The sequence below is a fragment of the Xiphophorus maculatus genome, chromosome 9, assembly GCF_002775205.1.
Source record: "Xiphophorus maculatus strain JP 163 A chromosome 9, X_maculatus-5.0-male, whole genome shotgun sequence".
NCBI classification, from domain to species: Eukaryota; Metazoa; Chordata; class Actinopteri; order Cyprinodontiformes; family Poeciliidae; genus Xiphophorus; species Xiphophorus maculatus.
The window spans coordinates 16723240-16738666 of NC_036451.1; the positions used below are offsets into that span (position 1 = coordinate 16723240).

Here is a 15427-nt window from a genome sequence, read left to right on the forward strand (position 1 = left end):
AATAAATGTCAGACAGAAAAACAAGCAGCCAGCAAACGACATAAACCATTTAGTTTTATCAAACTATCAGTATGTCGGATATCTATCCGACATACTGATAGTTTATCCCCAGTACATCTATCCGACATACTGGGTGATAAATATTAACTGATAGCATTTTACACACAGTTAAAAAAAACAAAACAAAAAAACATACTGCCTAACTTATGTCCTCGACTGAACATGTTGATTCAGGAATTGATTGTCAACATGCATAAAAGATGGAAGCTGCCTTCTAGTTCGAAAAGTGAAGTTGAGGAACTGGAAAGCTGCACTTATTATGTACACCAGCAGGGGGAGGGACTTCTGTTCCTATGCAGGACGTACTGCAAGTCAGTAAGACATTTAGTTCCAGCAACTCTGCTTTCCAAACACTGACAAAAAAATGATTGCAGTCAAAGTTAAAACAATGCGGCTACAGACTCTCATTCTGTAGCAGCCTCCTCAAACACTATGAACAATTAGGTCGTTATTATCCAGAATGCCGCAGGCAGGACAGATTTTTACAAATGTTAAACTTGTTAGTCTACATGCAGGTCTGGTGTAAAGCTTTGTGCACAGCCACTGAATTCAGCATCCCTATGGTCATGATGCGTCGTAGCGGCAGCATCATGCTATGGCTTCTGTTTTTCTTCAGGTTGGTTATTACTGATGGGCAGATCTACACACAGAGCAAACCTATTGAGAAAACTGGTCAGAAATGTCAGCCTGCATTAGCAGGTGGTGGTTTTTATAAAGCTGAATACATATGAGCTAAACTTTCCATTGGTCATCAGGTTTGTGTGATCCGCTCTTTTTTTTTTTTTTTTTCCTTATGAGTGTTTACTCCTCAGCTAGCCGGGACCAGAAAATACTCATTACACTTGTCATTGAGCTTTGACCACTTCTGTTTCATGGGTTAGTTTGTAAATTATTTAATTCTGTCATTTTTGTCTGTTTACTAAAATATATTTGATTTTAATGGAAAACAACCGTTACTCATTCCTTGTTTTCTATAAATAAATGTTTTAGTATTTTCTCTTTTTTTAGCAACTTTTAGAAATTTTGCCAGTCTAGGCTGAATGTTTATTCATTTGTTTCCCCCCACTTTGTCTTTGCTTTTGTTTCCTTTAAACTGTCAGTGCATTTCTTCCTTCTGGACTTTCTTTTTTTTCCGCTTCCTGCTGCTCGGTCTAATATGAGGAAACCTGTGTAAGATGGTCTCTCCCCTGTGCGCCGATGATTGACAGCCCCACTGCGCATGTAGCGGGAGAGGGTGGAGGAGTTTAGAGAGTCAACAGGAGCGAGAGAGAGAGAACGAGGAGGAAAACCTGTGATGAATAGAGGGAGAATGAATGATGATGGAGCAGTTTTAGATCATCTGAAACCAGGTGCACAGGTCTTACTTTCTGGCACAGGGGGAGTAAAAGGAAGCAGTGCGCGTCTTTGCCAGTGCATGGAAGCCATTAGACTTCTTTAACCCGTCCTCAGAGAGGCAGCATTTCTCTAGAAAGGAGCAGACAAATAAGTCGGCATCCAGGATCTGCGGAGTTTGTCTGTTTGGAGATAATTGCCAACTGTTTTGAAATGCAAATATGTCTCGTGTGGTGGAGGATTAACCCGTTGAGTCATGTTTTAATTCTTTCCTCGTTTCTCTCCATCTGTCAACGTTCTTCTCAACCACCCGCAGTCCAAGGAGTCCTCATCTGTGCTGAGCTGCGATGTCTCCCCAGATGACAAGTACATAGTGACGGGCTCCGGGGACAAGAAGGCCACTGTGTACGAAGTGGTGTATTAAAGAATAAGCGGACACAGGAGACAACAGGATGGACAGAGGCTTTTCTTTCTTTCTGTTTTTATTTTTTTGTTCTTTGTTACGCATCAACTCCACTTGATTCTCAACACCGTCAAACGTAGTCTTCATCTTCTCGAGTCATCAGCCCTAAAACGTCATCACTGCCCTCTTGTTTTGCTGTAATATTAGCTGCTGTAGTTGTTCCCAAATGTCCCCTCACCTTCCCCTTCCTCCACCCAGTCTAAGCTCATTGAATGAGGCATGATAGCGGAGAGAGAGAGAATGAGAAACGGCAAGATAAGGAAGACAAAGGGAAGAGGGCGGTGGAGGGTAAAGATACAGTTGTGAGGAGAAAGAGAGGAAAAACGAGTAGAGAGAACGATAGTGCAGAAGGAAGCAACATTAAATGGGGGGTCGGGGGTAGGTAGGGTAATTAGGGCTGTTTCCTGATTAAGAGCTCAGTGGAAGGGAGGCCCCCAGAGGAGGCGTGGAGCGGCACGGTGGGAGCGCCAGCCAGGAGCACTGATACCACACAATCGATTCATTAGCGAGACAGTGGAGGCCTTAATGAGGCTGACGCTGCAGCTCCATCTCCCCAGCGAGAGGTGTCAGGAGCCGGGGAACGATGACGCGGCGAGATGCTTCAGATTTCCACATAAACCGACACGAAAATCTGCTCAAGACGCACAGAGCCGAGAGTACAAACACTCCGATACGTTCCTCCCCCCCGGATTGAGGTAAACGTGAGACGGGGGAGGAAAAACACACAACGCGCCGAGCACCCAATTAAACATTCATCCCAGCGCCCTCCCCTGTCTTTCTGCCTAATATCTATTTTATTTTGGTCTGACAAAGGCAGCAGCCTAATGAGCAGGGGAGTCGATGGGATTCTCCCAGGGCCCGGAGACACAAACAGAGAACATCAGCCGATCCGTTGCCTCTAATTCCTCCGGATTGTTCTCCTGACATCCAGCGCCGCGCTCACTCTCATTAAGAGACGCTGTCAGCTAGATGAAGTAGCAGCACAACCAAGCTCACTGTGAGGCACACTGGAGGGCAAATTAACACCACGCGATTACACCATCATCAGTAGCTAACTAAGCAGTGACTAATCCAATTCCTTTCAAATTTTATGCAACTAGTTGCTGATTTCATTTCCGCACGTCTTCATCTCCATCCCTGCTTACCTGCTCTGATCAAACCTTGTTATATAAGCCATTGGTTGTCATTAAATTAGAAGGTAAACATTTAAAACACGTCCATAAATCTAAATGAATTGCACCACTCTTGTGTCTGTAAACTAAGTGTAAAGTTGGCTAAGTCCACTGACTGAAAACAGAGGGGTCTACGCAGCCGTTTGTTATCTGCACACAGCACACTGTGTCCAGCTAAGATCACCAATTAAAACGCTGTATCTTGTTTGTTTGATCCTTGGAAATGCCACAGTGTGAAAATAAATTGCCACTTTTCCATGGTCTGAAGCGGTTGCCGGGACAACAGGTGGCATTGCAGGAAGTCTGAAGCCCGAGCAAAAACTTGGCACCAAAAGGACCTCCACGCGTCGCTTTTTAAACAAATTTGAGATACTGCAGAGCAATGAAGCTGTGTTTGAAACTTTCTCTTGTTCGCTCATTAACTGTTTCATATTCACTATTTTTAAGACTTAAGCTTTTGTTCTACACATGCAAAGCTAATCAAATTCACCCCACTAGGGACAAGGGTGTTAGAAAATGGATGGATGGATGGATATTCACATTTAAGTTTTACATAACTAGACACCCTCGCCTAAATCTGAGGTAATGGGAAGTGTGATTTTGCCGTTTTCGGTGGAAAATGCATTGTAATCAACACAATCTGTCTTCATATCACAGACACTGAACATGAGGACAAACAGCACCCTCCATGTTTATTGGCACTCCTGGAAAACGTGTATAAAGACATTTTAAAATGTGCCGTTTATCGTAGTAGTGTACTGAAAAATGTTGAAAAACTTTTTTTTTAAATTCAGGAATAAAATATCAAAATGTGCTCGCAAACCCTTACAGTATCCGTAAAATAAATGTCTCTGAAACATTTTGCATTGTATATTTTTATTTTTTTTTAAATTTTAACTAATGCAAATTATGTTTTCTTGGGTTATTGATATGATAGGACACAAATGTCCTGTTCTCTTGAGATTTAGTACACATGTCTCACTTTAATGTTCCCGTCTTTCCTAATTTGAAGTGTGATTAAGTCATAAAATGGCTTCAGAAAATTGCTACTAATCTCAACTTGTCAATATTTACAGTCAGAGCAATATTTAAAAAGCTTAAAACAAGTGGAACTGGGACAAAAGACCCCAGATTATTTTGCTCACAGACAGTGTGGGACATGTTAAGGGGTAAATAAATCACGGTCACTGCTAGAGAGTTGCTGACAACAGTTAATGCAAACTGACGTTACTGCAGGAAAACATTAATTTATTCCAAGATATATTTTACTCATTCCTATAAGTGTCAATAATTATGGAGGGTGATGTTAATCAGACGTTAGTATAATTGTCCAGGTAATTCATAAAAAAAATAAAAAAAAACCTACCAACTGTTTTAGGGGCCATTACCCACCTGCAAATATTTCTGAAGAACTGCTGATCCGTGTCAGTTTTTATACTGCTTTTCAAATGATAAGTTTAATTTGTTGCGCTGTTTAGACTCGACAACTTGGGTTTTAAATATGCCATGCTTTCTACATAATCTCTAAAATCCTTTGGGTTGGACTGAGAGGGAGACGCATCACGTCACAAGTTAACCGTTTGGAGGTTTTACTGTGCTGGACTCTTAATCACTTCCCAATAGTTAGCAGCCTGAGCTGATGAAGCATGTTAGCATTGGCATGCTTCATCGGCTCCGTCCATCACAGCCCATTTTGTAGCAAAGGCCTCAGCTGTACGTTACTTTGACTGGACCACCAGAATGGGAGAATAAATGAACAGAACTGAGTGGTAATCACAGAGACCACTCCTTCAGCAACTTTAGTGAATTTTGAATAGCTCTAGTTTTTCTTTAGATTTCATGAAGCTGCAACTAAAACTTTTGAATGTGGACGAGTTTGGTCTGTTTTCAGTACGTGCTAAAAGCTAATCACAGTTAGCTTACAGACATACATGTAATAAGCATTAAATATGTTTATTTGGACTTGTCTATTTTCTACATCACTTCACATATTCCAAAATGAGAAGAAAACTGTCTGTCAGAGCTCTCCGTTTCTGTAGAGCCTGTGTTTAGAAATAAAAGGCACATTTCAATATCTTCTATTAATTCACTGCATCATTTCATTATTTTTTTATGACTAGTGATTGCTTGTCCTGTATAATATGTTTATGTACTTGGATTGCCTGTGGCTTGTTTTGGGCTCAGAGGGGGATACGTACATATGGAGATAGATAATCAAGGGAACACAGGTGGGATGTATTGAAAACCTACCAAGAACTCCACTGTTTGTTGTTTATTCTTTATCCCCTTTTTTCAAAAGTGGTAGTAAGTGTACTTGAGTCTGTTTCTTAGCCCTTATTATGTTGTTTTCAGCTCCTACTTCTGTTGATTCGTGCCTGTATTCAGCAGGCACTAAAGATTTGCTATGAAGGAGGCTCCACTTTCATTGCATGCTTGTTGCACTAAAGCTGAGCTGCTCAAAAGAAAAAAAAAATCTTATTTTATACAGTGGCGATCCTTAACGATCCTCTTTTCAGAAAATAATAAAGGCGGTATGCAATTTTGTTTACCTGTATCCAATGTTAGAAAAGTTTACCTGTTTTTTAGCTGCAGCGCTGAAGCAGAACATACGAATCATGAGGGCCTTCTGCAGAGTCAGAGATGTTCTGTACAGCTTCCTGCCTCTCTTCTTTTTTTCCCTCTCTGTCCAAAAGCCCCAGGTAGCCATAAATGATTCTCATGTACACAAGCTTATATGCTACTCAAAACGATGCTGTATAATGGCTATGCATATGGTGGTCTAGCGTCAGTATTTGGGACATTGTATTTGATACTTTGTTTGAATTAATCAACATTTCCCTGCCCCACCTGTGCTTCTGTTTCAACAGTGCAAAAACAAAAACAAAAAAAACCCTTTGTTTTTCTTTTACGGCTTATATTAACTTTTCTGTTTTGGAAAGCCAAGGAACTTTTTTTTCTCTTTTTTTTTAAATGCACTGTGTCTTCCCCTCCTGGTGCGTTTTTCCTTGTGCTGTACAACAAATGCTATCTGTGACGAATAAACCAAACTTGTGCTCATCATTTCAGGTGTCAAAGTCTTTCATTTTCTTTGAACTGTAAAATGTTTACAGTTTGTTCCATGCTCAAATCTTTACGCCAATAGTTTCCTTTTTAGCAGTTTTTATAAATATTTGATTACTGCTGACAAAAAGGACGCAAGTATATATCTAGGATCACAGCTGAGATTTGGGTTATTTTCATTTAGTGCAGAATTTGAACCAGGTTGAGTTAAACTTATGTAGTTCAGGGTATATTTGCAAAGGTTTTTCATCGTATATACAAATGTACATATTCTCTGTGCCATAATACTGCTGAGCGTGGTGTTCCTTCAGCAAATGCCACGGTTTACAGTCTATATGCTCCAATTAATAATGAATCAATTACTAAAGTGGTTGACAGTTATTACAATAATCGATTCATCACGATCAATCCGATTGTTTCAGGCCCTGATGTCATCGAGAACCTTTAAAGCATCTCAGCAGAACATTCTCCATGATCACTGACAAGCATCCTCTGGAGCATTATCGTAACGAGTTCAGATCCCCTCTGTCTCGACAACACACACTCTAAACACAAGCCTCACCGTGAAAGTCTGAGATCTTACAGCAGTGCTACGAACGATAGTTCATGCTGTGTGTTTAAATCCCAAGACAATCCCCCCCCCTCCTCACCTCTGATCCTCCAGACAGTCGAGAAACTTGGAGATCCCTCTGAATGAGAGAAACGCAGTCATCACAGGAGAGAGGAGGCAGCGCGCGTTCACCTTCAGCAGCCTTCATTTCTCATCTAAATATTTCTAAGATGCTTTCTGACACCATGCTGTGAGAACACGCTGTTCTGGCTCGTAGGGTTTGAACAAATAGGCAACAAATGCTTCCATTTTTTTTCCCTTCTCTACACAGTTTGAAACATCCAGATGAAATCTGCCAAAAGCCTGACTTGGAAAACGCGCACTAGTGTGCGATTATTTAAATTTCTTCCATCACACACACGCAGGCAAAGGGTCAAGAAAAAAAGCAGGACACTGTTGGATTTTCATAAGCAGATGTTCAAATCGATGTTCTAAAAGCAACATAGAGGCCAATCTCCTTTGCCTTTAGAGACCTTTATTTACATGTTCAAGGTTCATGGATCAGAACGGTAGCTATGAAAATACAGGCCAGTCCATCTGTATGTGCCCTAACAAATACAACGAAAGAACATGAAATACTGAATGAAAGATGCGCTTACCCTGAAACACAAGAGAACGTGTTTTTGAACCGACTTCCAGGTCTTGTATTTGAGATCATTTTCCCCCAATTTTAAATGAAGGAAAATAGTCTGATTCTGTGAATATTTCAGAGAAAACCAACTAAGCCCTGTTCCATCATGTATACATGAAAAAAATGTTACAATCATGATGCTGAAATAAAAAAAAAAGGAAAAGCAAAAAGTATCTGGAACGTCAGTAGAGCACCCCCACATGTGCTGTGTGCCGATCAGAACTCACACAGAGCCGGGATGACTCCGGCTTGGACCCCCGTCAGGACAGTTCTAATTAAACCTCCTCCATTCAAATCAGTTCCACTGTTTGCAATTAATCCAAAAGGTAAAAAAAAAAAAGAAAAAGAAATGTTTTCTTCTAATTTCTTTTGCACTACAGAGGTTTTATTTTGTTTTTTAAAAAAAAACAACAAAAAAAAAAAGAAAAGTTCTTTGGAGGAGTCCCACATTAGCGTAGCTATAGACTAACCAGCTTTCTCAGAGCATTAAACACCAAAGTTTATTTTCCAGAGATGTGACTTTGCGTCTCCTTGCTTCTCTCTCGCTCATTTCCCACAAACGCGAACAAAACGACAAAGTACGAGTTGAGTGTCTCTTGCTCTTCACACACCGCCGACACCCTGTACAGTCACTGGTGCAGGAAGGGGGCCTCGGCTTGGCCCCCGGGGATCGTTAGCTTTCAGTGAGGAGCCAATCAGAGATCAGTAAATGACTTCATAGACTGTGGCCTTCTTGTCCCCAGAGCCGGTGACGATGAACTGGTCATCAGGTGAGATGTCGCAGCTGAGAACTGACGAAGACTCCTTTGACTGCGTGGAGAGACAAACAGGAAAGAACCTTTACAAACTACAAGGTTTAAAGAGAAACTGAAGCTCTCAGGTTTGCTGAGTCAAATCTATTGTGTCCCGTGTGAAAATAAAACAGATTCTACCTGGAATATGCTGGATCCGTAGGGCGTCCGCCACGCGTTCAGGAGGTTATCCTTCCCTGTGCTCACGAACCATTTACCTACAGGACAAAACACACATTGCTGTCAGCAGATAAAGCCTCATGGGGGTGTTGGGATGAGCTACGGATGGTTCTGACTGGCAGTAAAATGGATTTCACCTCCCTGTGATTAAATACCCTAAAGTAGTGTTACGTAGTCAATGCAGGTTTTCAGTGTGCAGTGTGTGTGCGCGTACCGCAGTATGCGAACTTGAGGGAGAGGACGCAGCTCTCGTGGAGGTGCAGCTGGTACTTGTCGGGTTTGGAGACATGCAGCACTTCCACGTTGCTGCTCTCCATCCCCACAGCCAGCCACTCGCCTGTCGGACAGTAACCCAGGGAGAAGATCTGGGACACACAGGGAGGGTGATTATTTTTATTTCTGTGTTATTTATGGGATGCTAACTTTAGGTATCGGAGTCCTGACTGAGTACCTGTGAGGTGAAGTCGTGCTGCTGCAGCTGCCGGCCCTCTCTCAGGTCCCAGCAGCGGACTGTGTTGTCCAGCCCTCCCGTCCAGAGCTTGGTGCCATCATTGGAGATGTCGATGCAGCTCGCTCCGTCCGTGTGGCCCTGGAACTGCCTGCACAGAAAAAGGACATAAAACCATCAGTGGGTCTTTCCACTAAAGTGGTTCAAATGCGACAGAAGGATCGGTGCTAGGAAAATGTAAGGTTTCTATTAAATTTTTTTTTTTTTCCACAATTAGCAACATGACCCAGATAATGTCGAACTGAACGTTTCTTTCAGTAAATGTCTGATCCTCCCTCTGTTGTAAACTCTCTGCAGTGCAGGGAGACGGTTCATCTACATGAATTACAGGATTTTTCTCCTGACTGGAAGCACACGCAGTCTCACACACAAAATGCACTGAGACTAAATGAAAGTCTGGTTGCATTCACTCAGACTTTCATACATTTGATGCTCTTTTGGTCATACAAAATACACTAATGGCAATACAAAGTAAAAAAAAGAAAAAAAGTATTGACTTAATTATAAAACTAATCAATTAAATGGATAAAATGATGCAACAGATTCAACTTAAATTACTGATTACTCCTTAAAAATGTAAGTTATTGACTTTACCAACTATTTGATTTGGAAAGTAACTAAGTTAGATTACGGATTACTTCATTAGTTACTTTCAGCACCTGCTGACAACAACCCTGCACCACCTCAATATAAAAATTACATTGAGTTTTGCCAATACTTACTTAGTTGCAAGTTATTGTATAGAATGGAGATTGTTTAAGGTTTACAAAAGTCCAAAAAATAAACTTTAGTAATTTTTGTGTGTTCCACTATTGTCTGTAAAACTCTAACAGTAGCGCACAGTGATTTGGATAAGTAACTTTAATTTTACTACTGAATTTGAGACGGTAACATGTTGGATTACTCGTTACTGAAAAAAGTGGTCGAATTAGAGTAACGCATTACAAAGTAATGCATTACTGACGTCACTGTTTGTGGTACAAAGTGACAGAAACAGAAAAAGGTGATATGTTTCCTAAATTTTCTATTCAAGTTACAGAAAAACAGTCATGAATATCTGTATAAATGTGTGGAATAGCTAGCCTATTATGCCTTCCACGTATGAGATCAGGTTACATTTTGGGCTGTCAGCATTTTAGATGCATGAGGAGATAATATCAGGTCATCATTCCTGAAGCTTGTCAGTTTATAAACTAAAGGATGGGTCCTCTGGGAGCTTGTCCTGGAGGTTTCCTGTCCGTTTTATGAGCAACAGATGCTAATAGCTGCTGCAGCACTGCATGTAGATAAACTGCTGAACATGCAGTAGCAGAAATGTCTCCTGCGGATGATTTTATGACTCGTCTTCTCTGGAAATTCGGTGATAGAAGATTTAAGACTGCAGTGCTAATGTGGGGAAAGAAAATGGTTCTTCAGGAGTATTTACCCCCGCTCTGATGGTAAAACCATTAATAACATGGCAGCAATTTTCCAAATTACACTTTATAGAGCGAAACACAAGCTCTGCTGAAGACTAGAAATCTACCTTTGTAACAGTTGATTTTGCCAGAACTGCTGTTCCCCACTCCACCAGTGCCAACTTACTAAAAACTAATCTGGGCATTTTCTTAGTTTCCATTTGCTCTCCTCATACGACTGAAACCATTTCAGACTGATCTGACGTTTCTGCTCCTACCTGACCAGCGTCTGGTTGTGCAGGTCCCAGACGACGATGTTGCCGTCGCTGCAGCAGGAGAAGCAGACCTTGTTGTCGGGGGAGATGGCCAGGGCGTAGCAGGCCGGGGCGGACGACGTCAGCTCCGCCTTGATGCGGGGAGTCGGCGTGGCCAGATCCCAGATGGACAGCGTGCTGGCCTCGCCTCCAACGATCAGGGTCCGACCGTCAGACAACAGCTTGCAGGAGCGGATGTAGTTATCCCGGTTCTGATTGGACACGGAGGGTATGGAGTGCATTAAGTTCATGCATGATGCAATAAAATATGATGCTGATGCATTTGGCTTCCACTCTCCCATCATGTCTCACCAGACAGTCCAGCTGGGCCATGGGGCTCTTGCTTCCCGGCTGGCTGATGTCCCACACCTTGACGCAGCCCTTGCCTCCGGTGTAGACGTGGCGTGTGGAGGTGCTGATTGTGACGGCGCACACCACCTCCCCGTGGCTCAGCGTGTGGATCTGACGGGCATGACGCGGGATGCCCGGGCCCAGCAGGGCGTCGGGGGGGAACGGCACCGGCTGCATCTGTCCGTCGGCGCTCACGTGGAACGAGTAGGCGCTGGGAAGGAGAGAGGAAAGAACTGATTGAAAGATGCATTTACGATTAAAACAAGAGTGATGTTTATTTGGATGTGTGTTTAACTGTGCTTATGACCAAGCAGAAAGCTAATAAAACTATGTGGTTTGAAAAATACTGCACCTGAAAAGTGTAGCATGCTTTTGTATTAAGCCACCCTTCAATATTCAAAACATTTTTTATTAAACACTCTACTAGCTTTGCACATAGGGAGGCAGAACCGTTTACCCAGAGTTCTTTGCAAAATACCTTAAATTTGATCATACTGACTATTGAACAGAAGTTAATATCCACTTTTAAAATCTTCAAAATGCCAAATTTTCTTCTCAATCTGTCGTTCTCTCCATCAACTCTGACCAGCTTCCCCGTCCCTTAGGGAGAAACGGATCTGCGAAGCATGATGCTGCCACAACTGAGCTTCACAGTGAGGAATGTGAATTCAGGGTGTTCCTGTATTTATACTGAGATACCGTGATATGAAGGTGGAGTCTATTTACTAATCAAGTAACTTCTGAAATCAACTCACTGAATTAAAAAAAAAAAAATCTAGTATCAAAAAAGGGGGTTGAATGTAAATGCTCACCACACTTTTTCAGATCTTTGATTTCGCATACGAAGTATTTTATTACCAGCGCTTTTGGTTTGTTGATCACAGTTAAAATATGCTGAAAGTTGTGGTTGTAAAGGGAGAAAATGAGACAAAGTTCAAGCAGGATGAATACTTTTGCAAAGCGCCGTATTTGGTCTTTGGTAAAATCTCATCATCATCTTGAATGTGTACCATGTGAGACACAATCGCATAATTTAAAAGAAAACCTGGAAGCTTTTTAAGGATTCTGTCTCTCCTGCTTTTGTTTGAGACTAAAAATAAGAAAAAACAATCAAACTATTAACCTGAACACTGAGCTGGAAATTTCTGCTGAACTGATAGGTTCACCTTTGAACCAGAAAAGATTTTAATAATTAAGAAGAAGAAACTCACGGTTTTCCTGAGGCCGACTGCAGGCTGGCCGGAAGCCCAGGGACCCTCATATGCGAGTGTGGAGACTCGTAGCCCACCTGCAGCAGATAAGATGCCTTAGAATAAAAAAAAAAAAAACTGGCTTAAGGAGAGACTAAAAAGACAGTGATTCATAAAGAAGAGCACTAGCTCATTAAAATGGATAATACAGTGACAGTATCTGGATAAAAAGATCTGAATAAAACAAGATAATAAAAGAGCAAAGAGGTTTTAAGAGGCAAGGTCACAGACTGCCAGATTCTTAAAGATAAATCACACTGCAGCTGCTTTTCCTTTGAAACACTCATGTCCTCTCCATAAATATCCAGATTTTTGCCCTTTCTGACAGCTTTATATGCTGAGGCACCACATATGACAGTGACACTGCAAAGACAAATTATCTGCAGCGCGCCGGCCTCACCACAGGGGACCGGCCGTAGCCCGCAGCAGCTGCAGCCGCCGCCGCCGCCGCAGCTCCATTCATCTGGGGGGAGACCAGGTGGAGGCCGGCGCCGTAGCCCCCCGCCCCGGGCAGATCTCCGTTCACCCCCGGAGGGGGCAGGCCAAAAGCCCCCGGAGGGTAGGCCCCCTGCACTGCCAGGGGATTCCTCAGACCAAGAGCTGGGAGAGAAGGAGACAGAAGAGTGTTCAACACTCTGGAAAACACTTCAGAACAAATTTGTGTTTGAAGGAAACAATTGAGTGCGTCAGTCATTCAGGATCCTTCTGTGTGATTTTGTCACCGGCTTGAATATAATGCAAAATCTATTAAAACGAGCCTTTCAGACAGCTGTGACTGACGAGCTGGGAACAAGCTGCAGGACTGGACCACTACTGACCCCTGCTGGCCACCATAGCATCCTGCAGGGAGGCAGCACGTGGTACGTCTGTGTGTATCCTCATCTTTATGTCCTCCGTCGGCACATGTAGGTGCATTGTGTATATATGCTTGCTTGCATGAATAATAGAGTGTGCAAAATTGGAGCAGACACCAACAAGTGATATGTAAAAAAAAAAGAGAAACAGAAACAGTGGAATCTAGATGGAGGCTCGTTATGAAGCGGCTCACAGTCACAGTCCATCACCTCTCCTAATCTTTCCATTTAAAAAATGAAGCACGCTGAATATTTCTGCCCACAGCTGCTTATTAAGTCCAGATGGTGGTCGGCGGCGAGGAGCGAGCTGACGCTCATACCAACTACTGCAGCCCGGCTCTGACTGACGCTGCAAGGAACAGGGTCACTGCAGGCTGAAGTGCAAAAGTGAAATCCTATTTCTAATTGATCTGCTGAGTTAATTACAGAGTTACACAGTTAGCATTAAAGCTACTGAATGGTTAAACTCAGAGAGTACCAAGTGGGTCGACGCCGGGCTTTCCTGGCACCGGTCTGAACTGTGGGGGGCCACTCGGCCCCGGGGTGTTGGACTCCTGAGACATGGGGGTCCCCGGCTTCATACCAGGGGTGCTAGATTTCTCTCTCTGGAGGACAGGAACAGAGATAAAGGCAGAGATGTGATGGCAGGTAATTCACTACAGTACATTCATTCATTATATTCAGTCATTCAGCAGCGCTCAAAATATTTCTTGGCTCCAGTAAAAATGACAGAATAAAACAAAAATGCTTTCAGTGCAGCAGCATCTTCTTCCACAGACATTTTTAGAGAAGAAAAATCAACATTTAATGTTAATAGATTTGTTCAGTAGATGATAAAAAAAACAAAAAAAACTGTTTATTGTTTAACAAAATCACAAGTGGTTCAATGATTGATTCCCCTTAAAATTTATTGAACCTCACTATTATCATCCAGCCAGGGCAGATTGGATTTGGGTACATTTTAGTTTTGCTTTGCAAACGTTTTCAGTGTCAAAAACAAAGACACATTAATGCTGGATAATTATCACGTTCTGAAAGCTGAAACTGTCTCAGAGAGGCAGAAGCACTGAATCCTTGATAACTATACAGCTGCTAAAAACTAAAATCAAGGTGTTCATGCACAAATGTCCATACAAATCTTGTACATTTTCTCTTTTAAATTACCTTATTCAGCTACATATTTGCTTTTTTTTTCTGTGTATGTTATTTTTAGAATAACAGAATAACTGCATTTTATAGGGATCTATATGTAAAAGCAAAACACAACAAAATTAATTCAACAGTAAAAAGTCTGAGAAGGCAAATGAGTTGCAAAATATAACCCACAATGACAAAGTGGCAACACAGTCGCTGAGGAAAGGCTGGACGGTTGTAGCACAATAAGTGAGAAACTACTGTTCCTGAACAAAATGGCAAAATAACAATGTGGCAGCACGAAAAAGCGATGTGCTCAGAAAGAAACACTTTACGTGTAGCTGCACATGTGAATGTGGTATTACAGAGAAACACTGAGATTTGATGGACAGCACATATTTCCATCTACCTGTGGGGGATCTTTGCCTCGGGAGGGGGACGGAGCGCTGCTTGATGAAGCCAGGGAGGTGGGGCTGGCCTGTGGGGGCCCTTCCTTACGGGACGGGGGAATCTTGTCTAAACCGTTCTCCCTTGACGAGTACGACTGCACGCTGCGGGGGGACGATGGGTCCTGAATGCAAAATGCAATAATGTATTAAATATGACAAAAAGAACAAAAGACATACTGTAGCTCCCGTTTCATTTTTTATATGTTATTTGATATTTGTCCGGTTTTGAAATTGTTTTGCTTTGTTTCATTGTTTGTCGGGGTCGTTCCACTGCGCTCACAACAAACCAAAGACTGCTTAGAGTAAAAACTAAACGATGCAGCTAAAGTTTGTTATGCTTTAAACAAGACTCAGGTTTAAAGTTCAGGAATTTCATTGCAACCTTTAAAGAAAATGCTCTTTTTGGAGAAAAACCAACAAACAAACTGAATGAGATTCTTTTTACTTCACCGAAGCCGCTTGTTTTTGATTTAACACATTTTCTAAAGCATTTTGAAGAAGCTGTAGATTTTGAAGTCCTATTTTCACCTGAGGAAAAACTTTCGTAAGTTACCTCAAAAATATAGCAGTTCTTATTAACCTGGACTCATACATGTTTAACTGTCCATTAACACACATATCTCAGGTAACTTAGGAACATGTCTTTCATTACATCTTCCTCTCTGTCTACATCCTGCAGTTACAGAGCCTGCTGACAATTCACTGATGTTCATCTTGACATGATCTTCCAGAGCATTTTACTACAAGATAGGAGGTTTAGACTGAAACTATGACCCGAGCTCAAACCTTTTCCATTTTATGGAGGCTGTTTAGACTGCATGTCAACCTGAACATAATCTCCAAGTACCTTAAAAGGACTTTAAGCCTCAGT

The 15427-nt window shown here is 42.0% G+C and overlaps 2 protein-coding genes across 9 annotated transcripts in view; one reads left to right on the forward strand and one right to left on the reverse strand.

The window, feature by feature from the left end:
• The window catches only part of LOC102222156 (transducin-like enhancer protein 4), an 84040-nt gene extending 77953 nt beyond the window's left edge, over positions 1–6087 (forward strand). For all 3 annotated transcript variants that reach the window (XM_023339522.1, XM_023339524.1, XM_023339523.1), the window contains exon 20: positions 1709–6087. In XM_023339522.1, coding sequence (XP_023195290.1) covers positions 1709–1816 — 108 coding nt within the window. In that variant the 3' untranslated portion in view covers positions 1817–6087. The remainder of the gene's footprint in view (positions 1–1708) is intronic.
• A 1065-nt stretch (positions 6088–7152) lies between these two features.
• Positions 7153–15427, reverse strand: part of LOC102217398 (transducin-like enhancer protein 1) — a 48712-nt gene continuing 40437 nt past the window's right edge. For 4 of the 6 annotated variants that reach the window (XM_023339883.1, XM_023339882.1, XM_023339880.1 and 1 more), the window contains 10 exons: positions 14517–14678; positions 13452–13578; positions 12520–12719; positions 12081–12175; positions 10831–11080; positions 10483–10730; positions 8751–8898; positions 8514–8664; positions 8261–8337; positions 7153–8138 (listed from right to left, as the gene is read on the reverse strand). In XM_023339883.1, the coding sequence (XP_023195651.1) occupies positions 8031–8138; positions 8261–8337; positions 8514–8664; positions 8751–8898; positions 10483–10730; positions 10831–11080; positions 12081–12175; positions 12520–12719; positions 13452–13578; positions 14517–14678 (1566 nt within the window). In that variant the 3' untranslated portion in view covers positions 7153–8030. The remainder of the gene's footprint in view (positions 8139–8260; positions 8338–8513; positions 8665–8750; positions 8899–10482; positions 10731–10830; positions 11081–12080; positions 12176–12519; positions 12720–13451; positions 13579–14516; positions 14679–15427) is intronic. The other 2 variants (XM_023339881.1, XM_023339879.1) reach the window with 1 other exon arrangement.